General features: G+C 39.4%; 2 protein-coding genes and 1 non-coding gene across 3 annotated transcripts in view; all 3 read left to right on the plus strand.

Moving 5' to 3' along the window:
* Positions 1–5,170: 5,170 nt before the first annotated feature.
* On the plus strand, positions 5,171–22,391 carry LOC106127042 (zinc finger protein 184). Its single transcript, XM_013324986.1, has 6 exons — positions 5,171–5,244; positions 17,197–19,124; positions 19,191–19,667; positions 21,589–21,681; positions 21,867–22,023; positions 22,145–22,391. Exons 2-6 carry the CDS (start codon positions 17,197–17,199, stop codon positions 22,355–22,357), a joined length of 2,868 nt encoding a protein of 955 aa, XP_013180440.1. The 5' UTR covers positions 5,171–5,244; the 3' UTR covers positions 22,358–22,391.
* On the plus strand, positions 12,956–13,027 carry TRNAM-CAU (transfer RNA methionine (anticodon CAU)). Its single transcript has one exon. It is a non-coding gene; the product is annotated as a tRNA-Met (tRNA).
* Positions 22,392–23,047: 656 nt separating the features above from the next.
* Positions 23,048–25,170, plus strand: part of LOC106126996 (ankyrin repeat domain-containing protein 29) — a 20,035-nt gene continuing 17,912 nt past the window's right edge. The window contains exon 1 of the mRNA XM_013324911.1: positions 23,048–23,371. Coding sequence (XP_013180365.1) covers positions 23,360–23,371 — 12 coding nt within the window. The 5' untranslated portion in view covers positions 23,048–23,359. The remainder of the gene's footprint in view (positions 23,372–25,170) is intronic.

Here is a 25,170-nt window from a genome sequence, read left to right on the forward strand (position 1 = left end):
ATGTAGATAACAATGAAAAGTAAATATCAAAATAATAATAACTATCGGCATTATATTAAAACTTAAGCATTTAAAAATGTCTAAGTGATAGCCTCTGCGTATGTCGATATTTGTGACGAGTCAAAATTATTACATACATTGATAATTTCTTTCTCTCTTTAATCTTAAGATATTAATAAAAAAATTAGTTACAAAACAAAATATTTTCCTTGCATGAGTGTTGCAGCCCTGCACATCAGTACGGGCGGTGAGGTTGACGCGTTGACAGGTTATTTTCACGAGCGCTGCGAAATCAGCGACCATTCGCTACGCTGCGCCCTCCACTACACTACACTAAACTCGCTGCAACCAAATCCACATGAGATGTTGTGATAGCTCAATTTGTAGCCGCGATTCTAATTGCCCTTAACCATACCTGTAATTTTACATACAACTGAACTGATTTACCGTTGGCTTTTAAAACCAAAATGTATAAAAAATATCACAACTGCCATTATCTTTGACAAAACAAAGATACCAATATATATTTAAAGGGGATCTTGGTCTCAGAAACCCACGATTAGTGAATGAGCTGATTTTCTTAGTGAGGTGCAGGAATTTTTGAAATATAATACTGGATTATTTAACACTTCTTAGTTTCTATACGTCCATGTGAGACTAAAATTACTTTTAAAATTCATTCACAACGCCTACCCGTTTAAACACAAAATGCTTGACGATATAATTATCCGGTATTTTAACGAAGTGACGTTTAAAGCAAGTACATAAATGATAAGTTAGCGTCGCGCCACTAACCGGCGACAATACGGCACCTGTCCAGTACTAGTTTTATTGTGACAACAGCGGCGGAGCTCACCTGCACCGCTAGTCACACTTAGTGACCAACTTTAAGCTAATATTTTTACTAAAGTCGTAGTTAGCTCATTATAAGCCATTCATGACAACAACGTTAGCGTCAGCTATAACTAGCTATTAATATAGCAAAAAACAACACCAGTATAACAACAGTCTACTCATGTCTATATTGAGTTACTTTAAATAATACTCACACAAGTCATTGTATTATAATTCAGTCTTGGTACTTTATTAAGCGGGTCGCAGGGCACGAGAGGAGCGCGGGTTGTGGGAGGAGGTACGCAGGACCTAAGTGAATGAGAGCAAAAGGAGGTGACACCGTGTTGATGTAGATTTACGCGGCTGCGGAGTCCGGTGCTCTACTGCCCCCGCCGCCGCCACACGCATACGACATGCGCAGAGTCGCATCGAGATATACTTATTGTTTAATTAAATATTATGCTTTTTATATCAATTTCTCTCTATTAATTGCAATCGTCGTTATTAAGTAATTAATTAACCACTACTACGTATACACAGAATTAGAATATGGAAGAATAATGATCGTAACAGTCTAGTATTCAGTAACCTAAGTGGGGTTATAAGAGATGTAAATGTTTAAAGACGGTATTGAAATAGTCATCATGTCTCATTTTATAGCGTCTTAGCTTGTATTTATTTGGCACAAATATTATGGGACACGGAAATAATCTCACCTAATTAACGTCGGAACAATAAAAACTCTTCGATACTTCTGTTACAATATTTGCGAAGGGATCGCGAGCAGATATCGCAACGGCGGGCGGCGGGCGGTGAACATTTTTTGCAGTGCACTTTTTATTTGCGTCCTCGCTTTGTGTCCACAAACGCCGAGCTAGATGACAGGACTCCGAGGACAGAGGGCAGAGGAATGTGCCGCCGAGACCTCTGCACTATCGCTGCATCTCCTTACGCTAACAACACTACTTAAATATATAAAAGCTTAGCTATTATTTTTAACAACTATGTTTATGATAACAGACCAGGCCCTGAGGCTAGTCGTAAAATTGTTAAACAGTCTACGATATGTCATCTAAAATTAATGACATCAATAGTCCAAATAAGCCATAAAATTGAAATGAATAATAAAAATATATTAGTGTATAATGAACAGGAGTTACGAGTATAATAAAATTAGCAAATGAATATAATCGACAAATATGATGTATTGCAAAATGTCGGCGCGGGCTGTTTGCACACAACAGTAATAGCTGGCTGGCTTAATTTGTTTTATCAATTGACCGCAGTCGACTTCGACTTTGCAGAATAAAAATATGTCTGCTAATTATATCGCTTCCCATTCGCGACGCTAAGTAGACGCGGCGCTGCGATAGCGCCTCACCTGCTCGTTAGGGCGAGGGGCTGCGCGTGCGCACGCACGTTCCAAATTTAAAATTTTTAAGGCATTTCGTCGCTATCTGTCATCGGGAGCGGTCGCGTAGAATGTATTGCTCCGAGAAATCGATTAAATCTCCCAGTGCGGTGGTCAATGCTATAAACTGACTTTTAATAGCTTCGATAACGACCGTATTACACTTTGGAAATATCCAGGTGCATTATATAATATTACTAATGTGTTGTCCAAAGACATTTTTCTATTTAAAATGTAGTCAATAAATAATTTGTATTTATGACTGTTCGGATACAAATTAGTATTTATCTGATATCGGTAATGCGTTATTAATAAATGTCTCCTACCGGACAAACAGGTATTATTTAATATATTTGATTGTTTTTTTATTTACATAACTTACACATAAGGATGATTCTAAGAGAATTTTATTTTTTTTAATGGTTACAGATTTTCATCAATCAAGCTGTACTCTTAAATAGACTAGTTGACAACCCAACCCATGCATAAGGTTGTTGTTTGACAATAATTTTCGACTTGTTTACCTCCTATGTGTTAGTCATCTTTAGCTTAGATCCTGGTATTTTAGTGAATCATTTATGAAAGGGAAAATTTTCTCTCGCTTAATCCCCATGACGAGTAACCTTGCGATTCATTAACATGTTTTATATTTTTATTTAATCCATTTAAAACATGATAACATAACTAATATTCTCAGACTTAGTTTGGTTATAGTGTGTGTGAGAACAAGTCCCAGCGGCCCTGAGGCCCTCTAATGATCCGGTAATCGAGTGGAGCGGGGTAGGGGCTTGTTGCGGCCGCGACCTCGATACAAAACATGTATACTATGCTTTGTGCAAGTTACAGTTGTTAAATGACCTTATAAGCCGTACAAAAATGCTTGAAAAAAGTAATTTTAGTTTAAAATTTAAAAAAAAAAAACAAAAGAGCGAGAAGAGAAGGTTTGCTTAAAATGTTTAATATTTAATCGCAATGTTTTCTAATTTCTAGAATTGCTTTAATTTCATAACACGATTTCTTGGAAGAAGGTACAAAATCCCAATTATCTTTAGGCATTTTCTTGGCGCAACTCATCAAAGATGCAACGACCTCCGGCTCCCGCTCCCGTGCCGGTCCGAAATGAACGAAACAAAAACACCGTACATACCAATTCATTAAAACTTTCTCAGTGATGACCTCTGAACTCCGAAGCCCTTACTATTTATTCCCGAGCGTAGTGAAAATTTCTCGCTACTGGCAACACTAACGGCGCGACAACGAGCCAAAGTTAGATTGCAAGACATAACGCACCCCCCGCCCGCACCCCCGCACCCCCCAGCACCCCCGCACCAAGCAGAAGACGAGAGCTCCTCAACAGTTGCCAACATTCGCTATTACGTCATAATTTACAACTCGACTTTTGACTTTGAAGGCCTTTGGCGAGCGAACAAGTTAAAAACGTTTAAACATTAAACGGCTTCAATTTACTTAAATTTGCACATTTTTGCATTTATATTTTTATCTCTTATACTTTATTTTCATTAAAGTAAGAAGGTAATTGACAATTTAAGTGTTCTGCATAAAAAATAAGTATATTATTGCTACAAGTTTCTTTACTTTTATTAAGTTCTACAACTTGTCTAAGTTAGATTGGCTTAGTTGAAATGTTTTTAGCTAGACTAAGAAAATGTACATTATCATTTAAATCTCTAAACAATTACAAACTAGACATAAAGTTTTGATCTTTTCGCGTGTCTCCATTCGAACAAAACTTATGAATCGACGGCTGTATGTGTGTGCAAAACAATCATTCTGTTGTATTTTAGAGAAAAGAACTATATTGTTTAGGTCTCATTTATTCTACACCGAAAAACAGCAATTTACAAAATAAACGTCAAAATTTAATTTAAATAAAAAAACGAAAAAAAATAATACCTACTAGATTTTTTCAACTTGAATAACTTGTATTTCAATTATAAGCTTCTGTTTTTTAATAGTATCTTAATAAGAAAATAATAAGCTCGAATAAGTCGTTACTTGTCACTTTAGTGACAACTAGCGCCATCTAGGAAGCGTTTTGAGCATTAACATTTGTTTTCATTCTTGATAGTTCTGAAAAATATTTAGTTATTGTTTAAGAAAAATAAAAAGCGACACAATTATAAAACTATTTAATTCTTGTAAGTTGAAACAATGTTATTCGTGTACAAAATTAGCAAAAGGCGTACGGGAAATATAACGAGAAAACAAAAGCCAGCGTTCAGAAACTAAAATAACTAAAATACGATACGTAAAGCACTATTTCTTTTTTAAAAAATAACCCAAAGTAAAGTCGGTACCTGATCTTGAATGTACGATGCGACTCTGGTCATCTGCCTTTTTTATTTATCATGTTTAATTAAGCGAATCGTGGCTGGACGGCCATTGTCCGACTTACCTGACCGACGATTTAAATCTGCTCCTTGCGACCGGTTGCCGGCCACGGCCACGGCCTGTCAACCACCTTTTTATTCTTCAATAATTTATTTACTCTTCAGTATTCCACAAACACAACCATCGGCCCACAACAACAAACTTTATGCTGCGTTTCCAACAACACTCTGTACGACTTCTCACAAATGTTTCAACAAAACTATTTCAGTTTTATATATCGCGGGATTTTTTACATTTGCAATCATACTTTTTTATTTATTTTTTAGTACTTTACCTGTTCCGACATTCGCATATTCAATTTTAAGTTTATTGTTCTCGTTGCGATTTTATTGTCATTCCGCGTGTTTTGAACGCAGTTGCGTTTTCGCGCCACGCGTTTACGACATGTGGCGCTTGGCGCGCGTCTGCTGTCATTGCGATCCGTCAGCGGCAGCGGTGGCGGCGGGACAGGGAGGGGGGCGGAGCGCGACTTGCTCCGTCGGTACAGTATCGCTCTCGCTCACACAGCAGCTGCAAAGTGACTTGAGTCACAACAGTGCAATAACATTCCACGTTATTTTGTTCATCACTTCGTCTTTTAAGCACAGGTGAGTATTATTTCAATGCAAATTTTTGTTAGTGAACTGTGATTTGCCCGTTGCCTTGCTATTTTTCTATGTTATAACTAAATAATGTAAATTTCTAGCCTGTTTATCATTGTTTTTCACGCGTCTGTATTAATCACACGTTCTATACCTTTTGCAACATGAAATGAAAAAAGTAGGTGTTCAATCGATTAAGTATAAATATTTGCCTTAAATAAGTCCAACGCAAATTTACTACATGATTGCAATAACGAGTGTAATTAAGTTGACAATTTATAACCTAAAAATATTTCTTGACATTTGAAGTATCGCAAATCAAATAATAGATGGCGTTAGTTGTGGGGGCGGAGCTAGTTAACTGTAAGTAAACTTGTGTTATCTTCGTAATTTAACAGTTAACTTTGGTATTGTTTATTTAATAAATACTAAAGTTATTTTATTAATAGTTTTAAAATAATTATAAATTACTTCTCCGTATTAAACTAGATAACATTATTGTTAAATTTGATAATCATTTCAAAGCGAGTAATTTCCTATGAATAAAGTTATTAAGTAAGATTGACTATTGCATATGACTAAACATAAGCGTATGTATTTATTCAGATTTGAGATTTTACATAAGATATTTATGTTGAGTATTAAATATAAATAAAATTAACATGCAAAAAAATCCTTCCAGACATAAATAATATTTTCATTTCAATGTAATAAATTGTGTATTTAGTTGTAAAATCAAAGTCAATAAATAACGTATAACATAACTACACATGCGTCACGACATCTCAATAAAATCGCGTATTAATTGCACGCATCGCGCGCCTCATGCACCTCACCTCATGCACATGCTAACAATGTACCTAGGTACAGGTTGTAAAGCGCGGGAAAACAAAATTACATGTTTTTTTTTATAAAATATTCAATTGTAACAAACACTAGTAGAATATAATTGGTTAATCAACAATGTTTTACTTATGTAAAACTTTGTGACTTTTGATAAATAATTATTTAAAACATTTTTCTTTAATGGCATAAAATGTTACACAGTTTGACAAGTAAATGGTCATTACCAGACGCCCAGATAATATCCATAGAGAAGATATTTAGTATCTGTCCAAGACTTTTTATTAAAAAGTTAATTAATATGATTCCACAACGATTAATACGTGCAAAAAAGTCTAACCAAAATCAAATAGTAAAAACAAGTTTGCAAAATCACGTGTGTGGCTTACCATCATCATTGTATAAGTTTTCATTCACAGAAATAACATAGCTGATTTATTGCGCCTGCGCTGCACTGCCGAGCTCCTTAGACAAGGGAATAAAATGCACAAAAAAAGCAAAATTTATGAGTAGTGCACAAAGTGCGTAATGCATCACTCGTCATAAAGGACAGATTACGTCTGTCTGTCTGTTGCGACAGATTTACGAGCGTTGTATAATGCGTCTCGTTTGCGCAACGGGCACATTTACAACAAAAACTTTCACCGGTGACGCAGATCCCAGATACTATAGCGATAGACGAGACCCTTCACTAAACTTGACTATCAATACGATTTTGAAGTTGTCCCTCACAATAGCAATTGCGGATTTACTGTGATCTAATAAAAGTTGTATTAAGTTTTATATTTTTATCAGTAAATTATCTCGATTCATGTTATTTACCAAACAAAACAATAATTGTGATGCAAATCAATCTAACAAACATACCGCAGAGAGCATAAGAGCAATACGAGGTAGGGACAGTCAGAATGTAGGGTAATTAATAATAAATCCAGGCTGGGATTATCAGCGACGCGCGAGACAAATGTTTCCGGACGAGCGGCCATTTTATTTATATTCATTATTTTTATTTAGAAAATAAAAATTTACGATCTCCGGGACCGCCTTCGGGGAGATTTAGCGCGCGTGTCATAGACCGGCCGGCAGGCGGCGCTGTACGCTCGCTCTGAATTATGAAATGTTCTAATGGACGCGGTTTGGGCACATAAAGCCCCTATTCATGTATGTTTTTTAATTTTTTATTTATATATTTAAATATCAATTGATTTTGACAGATTTAAGTAACTAGATTGTAAGAGATATAATAATATCTTGATAAGGTGCTAAATTATATACAGTCTGAAACATTTATATATGTAGATTGTAATTTAAAATCAATTTTGCTTTTGATTTCATCTTCCTAAATGAAATAAAAAGAGCGATACGAAAACACAAAACATATGTAAGTATACAAAATTTGACAGGGAGAAGGGAAGGGAAGTTAGTGAAGTAAACAGGTTGTATACCTAAGTTAAACATTCATTATTTAATGTGTAGCGCTAGCTGACCGCGAACAAGTACAATCAGCTTATTACATTGAGAAGAAACACTATCTGAGGCAATTTATCGGCTGCTAGCGACGGACACACGAACACGTGAAAATGCGGACTCGCGGACACACGGACACGCGAGCACAAGGGCGCATCGACAATAACTTGTAGTACATGCTCGAGTACAAATTTAGTTCTCCACCCACTCGGCTGCGCTCGATTATTTATAATAAAAAAACCTTTTATACGTTTTGTTTCCGATTCAACATAAATAAGATATGTTATTTAAAGCCAATATATCACTTGACAGGTGGTAGGCAGGACCCTAAGAGTCTTCACGCTAATCGCCGCCTTATAACTGTGGAAGTAGGGGCGCGATTCCCACGGCAGGGTGGACGGCGCGTCGGGTCGCTGGAGACGTTTCATAAGATTTATACATATATCAAAGTAAGGCTTTGTGTGAATGTAGTGAGAGATTTTAATCATGGTCCGAGTGGAGCGGCGGCGGCGGCGGTGGTGAGAGACCCGGCTTCGAGTCCCGCCGGCACAGGATGTTTGGCGCGCAATTAACTCTGAACGACTAATTAACTAGATTTCCATCTATTGGTGATTTGATACTTTGATTCGTTTAATGATAATGTTTTTGCGTGTAAGCAGTTCGCTTCATCGAAAATATTCAATGTGACAAAAGTTGTCAAGTTGCGACGCATATTATTTGTGTATCTAAACTTAATTGCATAAACATATGCTTTAATTTATTCATATTGATTATAATATCTTATCTTTATAAATTAACTTAATAGCAGTAACATAAATTTATAAAAACAAAATGCGCGTAGCAAATCGTTTCATGATTGAATCTATAGAAGACGAAATAGAATCAATCAGTATGTATACAAACTGTATATATGTAGTTATGTAAACAAATACAATCCTTACAACACATTAACAAATTGCTTTAAAAATCAGATGAAACGCTATAGTTGATGATATTGTAATTAACTAATGTTATTCATTGTGTTCAGTAATCACTGAGTACACACACAGATACAAGGTTAGATTTCCTCTTGTCTGTTAGACATCGACTATAGACAATATTCCGGCGCATTCTTTATCCTGCAAGATTTACAGGGGGCGCTCACGCGAGCCGCGGCCGCTCGGTCCGTCCACATAACTTATGCTAAGCGGACGACATCGACGTTTATTATATTGACAGTTCATAATTGCACATTACCGCGCCACCACGTCCATTTCAGCCCGGTAGTTTTTCACTTTGGCGTTGATCCCTATCGTAATAATATGCCTTGAATTAAAAGAAATAATCTTTCGATCCTACCACGCAACTACGAACAAGTAGCGCCATCTAGTGACAGAGATGTAGCTTTGGATAAGACTAATAACTAAAGAGCCATAGAGACAGTTCTGGGAGAAGGAGTAATGTAAAAACTATGAATATTTGGTGTTGATTTGAAAAGAGTTAGACGGGCGGGCTGATGGCCGGGCGCCGGGCGTCGGGCGACGGGACGCGTTGCGTCGGCGGCGGGCGCGGCGGGCGCTAATCGATGCGCGGTACTGCGCTGTCTTGCGACGGCGGCCATTACGCACCTTTATGACCGCGCTCCCGCCGCCCGCGCCCCGCGCGCACCCCGCACTCGCCCCGCCGCGCCCGGCGCCCTCCAAGGCGGCACATGACGAATCAATATGCCGCCGACCGACTCAACACTTATTTATTTGACGCGATTTATTAGCCGAATGCCTGTAAACTTTTATGCAACCCCAAGACGGAGGGCCCGCGTGATGGAAAACGCCGCCGCCACTACAGAACTCTGTGACATCGCCAACTCTATGTTTATTGCGAATTCGAACAGATGTCGTTAGTGTAGGCGAGGGTGAGTAAGAAATCTCTTGCAATGATATTGTTACATTCGATCTTCTTACGGGAGCCGTTAAAATTGACTGTATCTTTCCTAATGTAAAATAGAAAAGTCCCCACTACAGTACTTTCAATCAACGCTAAGAGAATAGCATTTTACTATGTATACCAACATATACTAGACATATACCTATGGGAGTCTACCTGTAGTAACTGTAACATTGGCAGATGTTCAGTCCATGTGCACTTTTATGTCTCACAATGTTATTTGCTAAGATTCAGGTTCAAAATTAATGAAAAGCAATAAAGGAAAGTTCATTGAACCGAATGCAACTTTGTGCTCAACTTGTAAAACTCGAAGGAAGCCGCCGCGGAGACAATTGCCTTTCATTGCCTTCATTAATTACAACAGTTTATTTGGCGCAATTAAATTTCGTTGTCTTTTTGCGATGGCGATGGCGATGGCGGGCGCGGTGGAGACAAAATGCCGGAAGCGCGGAATTTTTTTACAAATATTGCGGAAGGAAAGCATCGCCGCGAGCTCGACGCTGTTTAGACGTTTTTTTTATGCTAATCGCGGAGATTTTCTTTTAGCTAGACAATTATTTAGGGAGCGCGGAAACGTGCCCTCGCCGATTAGCAGAGCAACATTAAAACATACAAAATTACCTTTTTTAAATACATAAATTTTATCACAATAAACTGTTGAGATAAGTTTAGAGGAGGAATCTGTTTACTTGAAATATTACCAACATGTTGTCTGTAGCAGACACGTGACTACGTCAGACAGCTTCAGTGTTACACTAAATTATAATCATTGTAATATTTTTGGTAGAATGGTGTGTAAGAGTAACAGTGGATTGGGGTAGACTCTGTTGTCAGCGGCGGCGGCGGCGGCGGCACGGCAGAGCGCGGCCGCGTGGTCTTGCGAAACTATTTCGTTCGCCGTTACATTTCGTTTCGCGTTGACGAGGTAAAGGCAATTACACACTTACACTCCTTGTCTTCAATTTTCTTTAGAATAATGTAAACCACAGAAAGGATTTGACTTCCTTGTATTTTTAAGAAAAGTAGATTGGAATCACAACTTAACTACTTATTCTTAAAATAAGTTACGTAGATTTAGTACTTTTTATTAGTGCTATGTATTAAAAAAGTTCAGTGTATTTGATTAAATTTAATATAATTAGCGTCGTGCGAAGGTCGATGCGCGGAGTGCGGTGAGCGGTGTGCGCCAGTGTGTCCGCGCCCGCTCCTCACACTCGGATGCATAACAGACAAACAGGCTAATCCCGGCGTTATCGTAAATTGTCAGTTTATGACGTGCTGAATGGCCGCGGGGGTACACGGGGGGCGCGAGGGCGAGTGGGAGAGTTTTCTAATTTCGCCCCCTGCGCCCGTTTTGATGCGCTAATTCGTGTAAGCAGTTTCTGAACGTGCCTGTTCCGAGTTCACTTCATTGCGCCCACGATAGCTTTGCAATCGCACAGGCTTTATTTCCTACGCACAAAGTCGTTTATCCTATGTCTGCACGATACGTGCAATCGAGCAAGTTTATCGTCGGCTTTTCCATAAACTTGTCCAATTTACATACATTTGTTTATTCGGTTTTTAAATTAGGAATTAGCAGTGTTAACCGCCGGGCGTTATTAGGTAAATATAACGCGTTAATAAGTGCGGTCACGTTGCTCTACGTCGCAGATAGCAGCACCGCTGCACTTGAAAACACTCCTATCGTAATTCATATTCATAGTAACAAATATTCATACATATGACATGCTATTGTCAATACTATGATATTCACAACATTCAATATATAAACCACATGAGTGACGTGCGGGCAGAAGTCTGCCCGTGTGGGCCGGGCCGGCTCGGGCCCGCCGCCGCGCGCACCGGACGCGATGCGATCTCGCGCGGTGCGGTGCAGCGCGGGCGCATCAACAATTAATACTCCTCACATAATCGATTCCTTCAATTATTCCACGCTGATATATGTTAATCCCGCGGCCTGCCTCCCCGGGATATTGTTGCCTATAATTACATGGGAGGTGACCTCCATTGACAAGTATTGATGTTTTTAATCTGATGTTAGGATGCGGCATTAGCATGCGCGTCCGTCCGTCCGTTGATTTGTGGCCACCGGCTCATTGCCTTCGTAATTATTGGATTTGGGCGCGATATTTATTGGCATTTCTTTTCGGTTTCTCGCTCGTCTTGATTTATCATTCGCCCGTCACCCTCGAGACTTATCGCCCGAACATTTTTTGTCTCTCCTTGATTACGGAATCCTCTGGCGGCGGTAATACGTCATATTCGAATAGGTTGCGCGGTAGGACACATGATCACCGCCATTAGCGCCGCGTCTCCCGACGGATTAGCGCACTCGACGTGAAGTAATGAGATGGCGCGAAATATTGGGAATAACGCGCCAAAATAATAAACGTGTAAAGGCGAGCGCGAGCAGGTGCCGTGCGCCGCCGCCAGGGGCGCTGCTGTCACTCTTAGTCGCAAGGAGACAGCAAGTCGAATTTGATCGATCAATTCTTTCGATTTCGTTTACTTATTACAATCATTATATTGTTCTGCGAGCGTTATAATATTTACATATATCATCAAAGTGCTTTAAATTTTTGAAACTCGAATCAGTTTCGCCTATGTTAGTTTATGTAGTTTTGTGCCACATTATGCCATGTTGGTCTAATAATACATCTTATCATGTAAATTAGTTTATAAACAAATATCGATCAACTTTAAACACCATAGTCCATTCTCGTCGATAGATCGGTAAGCTAACATAGTATTTGTCCCAACAACATTAAAATTCTATGTTCTTAGGGTTTAAAGAGATTGGAAATACTTCCTACAGCGCCATCTATGTTTGACTTTACAAAATGATATCACTAGGCATTTAATTGTTCTTGTTAATTTTTTTAAGTAAACCAATTAGTTATAGATTGTATTTCGTACTCGGTTATATAATATTAAAAAAAATAAAGGAAAATTATCTTCAATATAGAACAGACGCTTCATGCGTTAAAATGATGGATTAACGTCACGTAAGAATTTTCTTTAAAAAAGCAAACAGAGGCGGTAAAATTGCATCCAGCTAATATTCCCTTGCCAATCATCTTACTGAGTCAATTTTCAATTTTCCCGCTTAATAAGGACGTCAGCGCCCGACGCCCGCCGCCCGACTCCCGCCTCGCTACAATATCGCCCGCCTTTTTATTTTATTGCTCGCCGGAACAAAATGCGCTCCGTACATAAACATATTGTACTCTACTGTACATAACTACGTCTATATAAACTTTGTACATTTTCCTATTAACGATCAATTTTTATTTTTTGCTTTTAAGTTTGGTACTTGTTTGACAAAATTGCATGCATAATTATGCTATAGCAATAAAAATTATTAGGCCACATTTATTTATAAATTGTGTGTATATACATATATACATAAAAATATACACATATGATGAATATCAATTGGGTTGCGTACAATCAATTTGTTATTTTCATTACCTCGCATAAGAGCAGAGTGGCGCAGTGGAAGCGTGCTGGGCCCATAACCCAGAGGTCCGTGGATCGAAACCACGCTCTGCTAGAAAAACTTTTTGTGTGTTTTTTTTTACAATTTTTAAAAACACGCAATAAAAAAATATTTAATTGAAATTTACGCACACAGCTCTTATTTTATTAAGTTGTAACTAGCGACATCTGTTGGATGTTTATAAAAATGAACCGACCTTCATGACATTGAGACAGGCGGGCAGCATAGCATTAAATGCGACTTCATTACAATTAATGAATGAAGTTTGTTGTTTTGCGTCTCGTCTCTCGCAGCTCTCAGTCGTAGCCCCAGCTCCGGCGCGCGGTAATTAGAGGCACGCCTTCTTATCCTTGTAATAAGCAAATGATCGGAACAATCGTAATGGTCAATAGGTAATTGCAGAGTCGGGGCAGAACTCTCCCGAGTCCATTAAGCGTACGTCATGCGAGATTTATGTATAATTGAAATCCGGACTTTATTGTGCCACCGTGTTGATTTATGCGCGCTCGCGATGGACCCCGCGCCTCTCACCCCGCATCCCGCACCCCGCGACCCTACGCTACGTGCTGTTGATGCGAGCATTCATTCTGCTTCTTTAATGAGCACATAATAATAAACATGTTCTTAGTTAAATATAACTTTGATTACTAAAGTAAATATCTATAGGAAATCTATTCGCTTATAAATAACAGCATTAAACGACGAATTATTGTAGATATAAGTGTAAAACGCGATTAACGAAATTGTATCCGATGTCGTTGCTTTTGTTGATGATTCCTTATTAGTGAGCCGCAGTTGTGCAGTCGCAGTAAATCGCAGGCCAATGTTTATGGCGTGCGAACACGAGACGACTCACTCCGCCCGCCGACTTTAAATAACTGGATAACAGATCGATTATACCTACATAAGCTTTATTTATTCATTCTTGTTAACATTATAAATGAAACTCTTATTCGTATGCCAAAAATATCCGATAAAGAGGATACATTCAATGTCTCCGAAGACTTTAAAGCGTGCAATAATTCGTCGAGAGACGAATAATTCCTTCGATTCCTCCAAATTAATGTTCTTCGCCAGTCGTCCTCGCCTCGCCGCCTCGCCAGGTATCTACATACCTACACAGCACGCAGCTCGTGTTGTTAAGTATCACCATGAATAATATTAACCTCGAATGATTCCATCTCATTCCAGCCGTCGAATAAACACTAATAAATCGACATCCGAGCCCGCGACGGAATACGACGTCTAACTGACAAGATATAAGGACGAGAATTGCCTCGCTGTCTTCTCTCGCGTGTAGGTCAGTGTAAGAATAAACGGACGCATCAATTTCCACAAATCCGTGTCAAGAGTCGAACGCGATTTTAAAAAAAGAAGCAGAGTGACGGCGGCCACGATGAATAACTCTTTCTCGTGTTATTATTTACCGTCGGGCGCGAGGCCGCCTCCGACGCCGACGGACCTAACGATGACGAATACGAGGTGTACTCGTAAAAAGGCCTTTTGAGGTCTGACGTGTGATATATCGGAACGTGCGCGCGTTATAAAGCACGCGGCGGGGTGCGCGCGCGCGGCCGCCGATTGGCCGGCATAATGAGTGCGCGCGCGGCGCTGCGACGTAGAGTAATCGCCGCTGTTTGTACGCCAATGACGGATAGGCGCCTCGCGGCCCATTGTGCCCTGGGCGGCCCCGCATTCGCTCTGCAACGTGGCCAGGAGTGGTGGATCTCTCGTAAGAGACCAACCGCGCAGCAATAGATAGCGATGTAAATAAAGATGGCCGGTGTTTTTTATACTATAAGGTAGCAAACGAAGGTTGCAAATGCGTTGTCTAATTTTAATCGCTAGAAAAGAGGAGAGGTCCAGAAAAAGTCTATTTACTTATATTGTTTTTTGCCAAGTGATGCAGGTAATCCGCTGGCCGGTACCGGTCGCGTGACGTCAGCGCGTCCTCTAATGAATCTATCAACCCCGCGGGGCTCATCGCTCGCGCCGGACGCTTGACCACACTCTCAACTCGAATAGTTTCAGACAGATTACAACTAAAATTGATTACCTAACTGTAGCCCGGCGTTATAATCTATTCCAATTAGTGATAGAAGATCTCGACAATAATGAAATTCATTAAACAAACTAAACAGGTTTTAACAAGATAAACCTAGGTCATATACAAATAACAAGTACATAAAGGTTTCCTTGAGTTTTCGATATTGGAATTGTTTGTGCAAGTTTTTTATCCATACACATTAATGGTTTGTGAGTTACAGCGAATTATGTATTTTGTTCATTACAATTGCACCTACTTCTCGTAACGTAAGGTATTGAAAAGCGCATCGTATTCAAAGCACATCAAATAAGTCATATGAGGAAAGCCGCGCGACGCTACTAGCTCAGAAATCAATTATAATATCCATTAGATTAGGGCGGGCTCGGCCGATTTATGAACACGGACAGAAAACTCTTGCCCGTACACCTTGCATTCCACAGCTCTGTACACACTAGGATAATGCAACACACACTGTATAGTTAGTCAAGACTTGTGATTCCATTATTTACCCAATCTGCGCTTATTACTACAGACACAGTTGAAAAATGAATAAATTATTTTCAAACTCTTGTGTTATACGATTTGTTTTTTTTTTTCGTAAAAAAGTCAATTTTAAGCATTCGTGATCCGATGAAAATAAAATTATAAGTAAACAACGGAGATATTAGAAGAGTATAGAGTAGAGGTAGAATGTAGAAGCAGTAACTGTGGCTGGGACTGTCGCGCGAGAAGCGTTGCTGTCGTGCCGTGTCGGCGCCGATCGATGTCCGCCTCGTTATTCGGACGACAGCCTTTCACGATGTCGCGGCACACTCTCGAAACGATACATTTCATTTGGGACATTTTGTTAACATAATGAAAATATAAGAATTTTTAGCTATACCACCAGCATATAAGGAAATAGATGAAAATTGAATGGAGCTTCTAGTCAGCTTTCTAAGTTAGTAAGCTAAGTGAGAGCAAAGTAAAATGATATATATCTTTATTAAAGGAGCTAAAACAAAATCGCATTTAACGGAACATTCACCATGTGATATTACCCAACCAAAATCGGTGTACGGGAAACAAGCCTACTATCGCCTGAAGGTTCCGCAGCGGGCGTCTTCGCGGACGAGTGACTGACGGACGTCCTCATACGCACACATACACGTCACATACAGCTCACTTGCATAGACACGTGTACACACGGACACACTGAACGAACACCTACACAAAGTTGTGTTGTACAGACACAACACACAAGCACCGGCAAACACAAAGGTAGAATATTCTAGGACACTAATACAAGACATCGCATGTGCAACTCGACTCATAAAAGATGGATAATGATTGATCGCCGACATGTGAGAATGATACGAGGAAATTAATGCTCTATTTGTTTTTGTCTTTACGACGCTTCTAAACTGATGTATCATTTATTAAAGTTTAATAATTTATAAATAGGATAATCAATAGTTTGCGTTTTATCATACTTCAGTGACGAGACGATGTTAAATTTTATAACAATTTTAATTTAATTATTTAAAGAGTTCATGAAGTTTCTACGACGCCCCTACACCCCTCGCTTCCTGGCCTGCGCGTAGTATAATGACGACTGACAACTATGAGGTTGGCGTCGCGGCGTCGAGCCATTTGTCAACTGTTTGACAAAAGAAAAGCGATTGACATGCGACGTTACTTCTTCTCTCATGAAGCTCACCAGTTCTAAACCTAAAGAAATGTTGATTCATTTACGATTTTGACTTGGATTTGAAAAAAACACTACTTATATATTTTTATGCGGCTCTGATTCTCCTGTTTCACAATACTATAGAAAACAGGAACAATCATCATAATTTATTATCTTAATTTTGTGTCATATTGCGGTACTATTTACATTATTTTTAACCTAGATATCAACGCGGACAAAACAATCACATTCTTCCGCAAGTTGTATTGAATTAATGCTACTAGGGTGATAGATCGGCGCATGCAAACGTCTGCCGATGCGGGGCCGCGGCGACATCAGCACATAACATCGATAATCACGTCATTGCAATGGTTAAATAAGTAGTTGGCATCGTCATAGGCTTTTTGTGACACTGGGAGATCACTGTTACTTTACTTCTGTACTCTGTTACTTTTACTTATTTTTTATTTGAAAGAACTCTCACTTTAAGCTTATTAACAATTCCAGATGCTGTCACCTCGGGACGACGACGATGACGACAACCATCTCTGCATCAAATGTAACGCCACTATCGTCGGCCTCGACAACTACGTTGAACATCGCAAGCAGCGATGCGGCAAAAGCAAATCGGAAACAAAATCCGTTCTGCCTATCAACCCTTTAGAACCCACGTACAGTCTCGGTGCCGACGTCTTTTTCCAATCCTTAGAACTCCAGAGCAGTGTCAAAAAGACGACCCTATCTCGACTCACGCCACCTACGTCCATTTCTAAGGCAAGTATAGACGTAAAGACAACTTTAACGGTGGCATCGACTTCTAGAGATTTGCCGAGAATCAGTCCCGTCGAATCTAACCTCCGAGGGGTCGATTGGATCGGTGGACATAGTTTACGAATAGGGAGTAACGAAGACAATCAAACGAAACTTATTAACGCCGTGGCCAGCATCAGTGGTAATGTTAAGAAGGAGGTACCGTCCACGTCATACAGCTTGGAAGCTTTTAATGATTTTAAAGGAGATGATGAATCTGATGATTGTGAAGAATCCGAGGATGACGAAGAGGAAGAGAGCGCCCATGGGGCCAAATGGAAGCCCCCACCACACTACACCGGCGGCAAGTGGCGTCCGGCATCGCCTGACAACGAAGACTGGGATCTTAGAGAGGAGCATTCTGGCGGCAAATGGAAGCCATTGACTGTCGCAGAGGGCAACGAGCGCGACGACGACTTCGACGCGCCGCCGCCCGGGCATACTAAGGGCAAGTGGGTGCCCGGGGCACCGGAGAAGACGCAGATCATGCAGACGACGATACAGAACAAGGGATCCGTTCAGTACTGGTGCGGCCCTTGCAACAGGCGCCTCGGCTCCAGAGCTATATACGAAAAACATCTAATGTCCAACTTGCACATGAGAAAGGTGCTACCGGAACATGAATTGGAATTTTCCGGTCACATAGATCCCATACGAAACGTTGCGGAAAAACGTGCCACCCGCCCGTCGCGGTTCTTGAACGATACCATCTACCTACAGCCTCAACGATCGCAAAGAAAGAAACAAAAGATAATAATGAGCCCGAAAATAGAAAGAGTGAAAAGAAAGCGGAAGCCTTACTTTGTACAATGTTCAGTTTGCAAGTCCAGAGTTAGATACCAATTGATGGGAAAGCATTTGATATCTCATTACCACTTCAGAAAAGCGACCGATACCAAGAGTCCCACCTACCAACAACTAATTCTCGACAACATAGACGTCATAGTACACCAATCACCATTCCAGTGCAGCCCGTGCAAGTTTTACACCAACTGGCTATCAAATTTTATGCAACACTGGTTTTCTGACGAACACAAGTTGAACAGCGAGCCGATGGAGGGGCGTTACTGGTGTTCCTTTTGCAAGTTCGAATGCGAAACATCCGACACGATGGCCGGACACATATCCGGGCCGGAGCATAGCGAGGTGGTGGCCGTCGTCAATAGGTCGATGCCTATAATACTGCGCAAAAAGACGATCTTTACTTGCCCCACTTGTTCTAAGGAATTTAGGTATAATGTGGAAATGAGGCAGCACAGCCGGGCGACCGGGCACGAGCTATCATACGCGGCCACCGATACCTACCAGGAGCTGCACAAGTGCGACCTCTGTAAGGACAAGTTTAAATCATCTCTCACGCTGGCGGCTCATTTAAAATCGAAGCACAAACAGAGAGCGTACTTTTGTCTCGTGTGCTCCGTAACATTCAAGTCTTCGGTCGAAGCTAAACAACATCGGCAAACTTCTGAGCACAGAGTTCGGAGAAAGGAGATTCAACGAGAGAAGGGATTGCCAGTCAAAGATTTAAGCAAGAAATGTCCTTATTGTGCGGACGATGTGCGCCTCGGGAATATCATCGAACTAAAGCAACACATAAGAAACATCCATCCCGACAAGAAGAAAAAGTAAGTGTCTGATTTCTAAGACATTTAATAAAGTATTTAAATATTCATGACATTCAACCTTTGCAGGTGTTCGAGATGTGGGATGTCGTTCACCTTGTTCCAAGAAGTGACTCGGCACATCAGATCTAAAGCCTGTGTGTACCAGAGCGGCGGCCACTCGACCGCCTCAGTAGTGTGGAACTGCAGCCAGTGCGCATTCACCACCGACTCTCAGGCCGAGTGCTTCTTCCACGAGGTCCTACACTCGCCTTCTATCACGAAGATCGTTAAAGGAGACGGAGAGAAAGTTGTAGACAAATACGATTGCCCGCTTTGCCCTAAAACATTCAGCAAGTCATCTCTCCGCGATCATTTGAAGCGGCATACGTTTGAGAGACCATTCGCTTGCGACGTGTGCGGGGCCAACTTCACACGACAGAGCAGCCTCACTAACCACTGGAAGCATGAGCACGGCTGTAAGACTACCTCGAAGGCGCCAGAGCTTGTTAACAATGCTAGCGCCACAGTACAAAGCGATCAGTCTAAGAAGAAAACTTCAACCAAGTATGTCTGTTTGATTTTGTCTACAACTTAAAATGATGTACGAGTATGTAGCTTGTTAGGAAAAAAGTCGCACACATTAAGCAATCAATCAAAGTTCTAACAATAATACATTACTATCGTACAAATATCGATCGAGTTCGTCGGCCAGGTTGTACTTTAAAAGTAAATAATGAAATCGCTGATAGTTTGCGTCACAAGACAATTTATCGGCCGCATTCAATCCAATAAAGTTTACACACGCGACCGAATAATTAATGCAGTGCGCTGACGGAAAAATGAACTATTGTTTGTACACGGAATACATTTTGCAATTTTAATAACGGTATAAAATATTTTCAAACTATTTTTTTAACTTTTCTAATATCATCTAATATCTAAACCTTATTATAATACTTACTTAGGGGAGGAGATACTACCAAATAGCAAAAGATGCATCCCATCTCGAGTATGACAAATATGTCGTGAGTCATAGTTATTAGAGTTTTCACACGGCGGCCATCATTCCATCAATTCTCTTCCAAATTAAAGTTGAATCAATGCATCGTGTCGCTCTCCTTCACGAAAATAACCGTCTGCATGTCGCAAAGAGGCAAGCGACAAGTGCAGCGGATGCTTGCGTGTCTGCTGTCACACAACTCCTCACAAACATCGGGAAACATTCATAATTTGACGCGCGCTTTGATAGTGCGCCGGCGCGACATTTCCCCGCCGGCTCAGTGTTGCCAGCGCTGATGTTTTTATACCAAACTGTAATAAACTCTCTGCCGGATGCCTCGTATTTCGAGCGTCGGATCAAAATATTAGTGCGTCCGAAAGAGATGGCGACATTTAAATTTTATTGTACGCACGTGTTGGACGTACCGTGCAGTTTACTGGTTGATGTGATTTGACGTTGCCAAATTGGTGGTTGTTTATTGTCCGCGAGCCGTGAGCCGTGACTCTTATGTACAGGGTAATTCAGGCACATAGTTATTTATTGGACACCGCAGTGAAATATTTATATTTGTATGCAGGATTATTGCAGTTAAAATATGCATTTATCTCGTGACACTCTCCCTGTTCAAATTACCTCAAACCGTCGCTATACAAATTTGCACATAATAAGAAAAGATCAAAGATAACCAGCTATGGAGAGGACTTTAAATTAGTTACCTCTCATGGCTTATACCTTTATTTTCTTGTATTGTAGAAAAATCTTTCATTTGTTATAACATAACGCCATTATTAAGTTAAAAATCTGACAATGACTTGGAAACTTCAATGTTGTCGGTAATTTTTATAAAATTACTAATATTATCACAGAGTTTTAACATGAATGGTGGTACTACTGGTCTTATAATTAAACAGTTAGTTAGAAGAGAACTCGTTAACGACACGATTAAAATAGACAATCAAAATGATAACCGTCGCGCGGGATCTAATTCTAGCCACCAACCGCATGAATCAAGTGGCGGCGGCCATTACCAGAACTTTCATCGTATCCAGAACATTGTAAAGCCATTGAGGGCGTCTAATGCCGCTGATGATCCAACTTGTGCAATATCTTATGCATTATTGCGACGCCGACTTGCATTAATGCAGTTGAAACTCTAACGCGCTCCGTGCCGTTGTCATTTTCGCCGACGAGCGGATGCTCCAAGTGTCACTAGCTTACCGGTGTCGCCAGTTAGCTATTTTAATTTCCCAATTGACAGATGAAATCATTTGTTCTTTACTTTACGCTAAACTATTTCGTAGTTAAATTAAATAATAATTTATATGTAGTCATATACAATATTTAACATGAATTTGCTTGTCATTATAGGTTCATAAAGGATAGATTCCAACGTGACAACGTGATGCTACATGCACTTTAGCTCATTAAAGCTTTATTGGCAAAGATTGTAGCATTATTATTCTATGTTGAAGTTTTTTTTTTAAGAATGGAGAATTCCAGCGCCGTGACTGCAAGTGAGAGACGCTGCCCGCACGAGCAGTGCGGATACGTGGCCACCACAGCGGCACAGCTTATACGGTATGTTGTTTTTTTATGACCACTAGATGGCGTATTTATGATTGAAGGCATAATTGCTATGTAGCTCTGAAAACTTGTAAAGAATCTCTAGGAAAAAGTTTTCTGTGTCAAATTTTACCACCTCGCTCGAACAGAGGAACAGCAAAAAGTAGTACTATATGTAACATTGATGGAATGGTTCTCAGTCATCGCCGATCTCACGGCGAGATCATCAGGACACACTCGTGCGCGCTGTGCCCCTTCAGCAGCGACCAGGCGAGCCACATGCGGCGTCACGCGCGCTGCCACGCCGGCCACAAGCCCTACGCCTGCCCACACTGCGACTTCGTCTGCGCCAGTCTGGTTAGTGTTGCCACTGCTGGAACAGCGCGCCGGCAGTCGAGAGAGCTGTCCGCTCATATTTGCATGGTTCTAATGCTACTAATTTTCATTACAAAGTCTGAGTGTCCTTTAATCCTCACAGGAAAACCTTCGCAAACACGTCCTCCGCAGCGGCCGTCATGAGGGACTGTATATGTACGAATGTCCTCATTGCAAATACCAAACGAATATGGCGGCGGAGCTCCGAACGCATTACGTGTCCATACATCCTCAAAAGTATGAGGTGAAAACTGCACTCCAAGCTGTCAAGACACATTTGATGAAAACTTCGGGACACGAAGACAGCGAAAATTAATTTGACACATTTGATCGTAATTTCATTGAAATTTAATTAACAATATTATAATAAACGCTAAAGATCACACAATGACATTTTTTAAATTAGCCTTATTTTTTTGAGTGAAAGAGTGAGATACTTAAAGATGTCTAAAGTATTACTTACTGGAATTTTTACTGAAAAACAATTTTTTGTAATACTGCCATCTACACTCTAAATTAAAAATCAACTGAAGGATGACCTAAGGTCTAATGGTGTGTTAATTAATATTATATACGCTAGATGACACTTTTACTTACTGAAGAATTTTCACATTTTATTTTGAAATCCAACATATTATTGTATTTTACGTAAGGGATTATTTGATTTAGAATACAAATAGATGTGTAAAAGAAAAAAATAGTACCAACTTTTTTCGAATTTTCAGTAATGAACAAGTTATTTTTGTAATACTACCATCTTTACTACAGATTTACAATCAACAGGCGTTTTAATTAATATTACATACGCTAGATGGCACTTTTACTCACTGAATAAATTTAAATGTTATTAAATATAATCCAACATTTTTAATATTATTTTATTTAAAGTTAGGGCAAATATTATTCAATATAGAAATAAATTCTATAATGATAATAATTCAATGACAAAATTTTTTTTAAGCGTTAGTTCATATGGCAACATTGTGGTAACTTCCGAATCCGAATGTCAAATCAGCAAGGCGATCTCCGAAGCGAGGGAAAAATTTAATAGAAGCAAGATAGTAGCCGAGCGAAGTGTGTGTATGGTGTGTCGCATGCAAATCTGAATACGAAAGATCGAATATTTGATTCATATGAGTTAAAAGTGCCGTCGTATACAAAGTGCATTAGATGTGCAGTTACGTAATGTTGTTTTTTACATCACACAGATAAGCAATAATATTTCAGTCAGTTATTTTGCAGTGCAAAATAATATTTGATCGAATCATGTTTGTTTACGTCCACGTGCTGTAAGAAGAAAATCGATTATAAAGGCAAAATGTCGTTAAAGGTAAGTTAATGTCAATATTTTATAACCAACTGTTAATTTCAATTTATAGTGTAAGTTTAATTACACTATAACATAATACAAAGTGATAGTTATTTATAACTTTCGGTTTACTGTTTAATTATTTAATCTAATAAAATTAATTTCGCATATTCCTGTTAGTTTTATATGAAAAACGTGAAGTGAAAAAATAGATAATTATATAATATGAGTAAATGGCCTATTGTTCAATATATTTATTAGGTATTTTCAGTTATCGTTGAAGGTTAAATGATAACCATAACCTTGACACTACACTATCATAAATATGCATTTTAAAACATAAGCAATATAATATTTACATTGTTAAAGGTATTTTATGCATTATTTTTGGTTTCAAGAACACCATTGTTATTTCAAATAATTTACAAACTTAATGAATGAACTTCAGTATTCTACTGTTTGGTTCTATCCTATCTTTTAAAATGTTTTAGTAAATGAACAATTGCATTAGAGGTAAGGTTACCTGCACCTTATTTATTAAAAATTGTGTAACAAAAAAAAAACACAGCTTGAACTCATGAAGATTGTATTTCAGCAGTTCCAATGTTCTTGATATATGTTCTTTATATAAAATTATAAGTCTTGAGTGGTAGAAGTCCACAAGGGCTTTTAGTGTAAGCCGCTGACTGCAACAGTTTTAGGTGAATGAGATAGCATAAGGCTCATTTTGGTAAACTTTAATATCATGAAAGATAAATCCTAGTATTTAAGAATAAAAAACGGATAAGGTTTTTCTGAAATAAAAAACCAGAAAATAAATGCAAATATGTGGACATCTTCCATTGTTTGACGAATACAGCTGTAGGTACTTGAATGTACGTATTTATACCAGCAATAATTTAGCGATGAAATTCGCAGACAGTACTCGTATGTCACCTGAGTTATTTGCGTTGCGGATAGGGTTGGCGGAGGTTGCCGTATTTAGCTGGGAGCCTGGCGAGGCGGGCACCGGTTTGCGACCAGTCTGACTCCCCCCTCCGCCCGTCTCCGCAGTCACTGAACTGCCCGATCATCTGGGATAGTCCATTTATGTCAGACTAATAAATTCTTAACAATACTACAGATTCTCATCGGATATTATTAAAAAAATTAAGCTCAACCTTATCAAGAAATTGAGGCTACTGAATTGATTTATGATCTCAAGATTTTTCTTAAGAAGAAGCAGTTTGGAAATTTTTTCAACATAATTTTGATTGATGTGCAAAACATGTCTGGGAAACAAGAAGAACTTCGTAACCGTACGCAGTCTGGTTATTCTAAAAATATAACGGACATGTTATGAAGTGTAAAATAAGTAAGATATCAATCCTCCTCGTCTGCGGACAGCGCTGTGGCTGGTTCCCGTCATTTACAGTTAAGTTGCAGCATAGTTGAGCAGACGCATCAGTCTCCCGGATTAACTACACTGTATTTGTACTTCATAAACAAATCAAATTTATAATTTTAAATCAAATTTTTGCTAGATGCAGCTTGATTTTGATAAATAGATAGCCTGTCTGACTGACTGTCTATTTTTAGTACTAAGAGAGTAAATGGGTCGAAAGTAGGTTAACGATCAAATAACTGAAAGTTCGAATCCCAAATGAATTAAAAATAACTTTAGGTGTCGAGCAACATTGTATGTTTTACTCTCTATTTCCAACTGCGAGTAAAACATGTCGTTCGTATGTTCTTTCTTTAACTTTTGTAGGGCACTTTACATTGTTACAAATATAGCTCTGTAAGCTATCGACACTCATATTATGAAGAGTATACAGGTG

Source organism: Papilio xuthus, unplaced genomic scaffold (assembly GCF_000836235.2).
Source record: "Papilio xuthus unplaced genomic scaffold, Pxut_1.1 DF824888.1, whole genome shotgun sequence".
Lineage (NCBI taxonomy): Eukaryota > Metazoa > Arthropoda > Insecta > Lepidoptera > Papilionidae > Papilio > Papilio xuthus.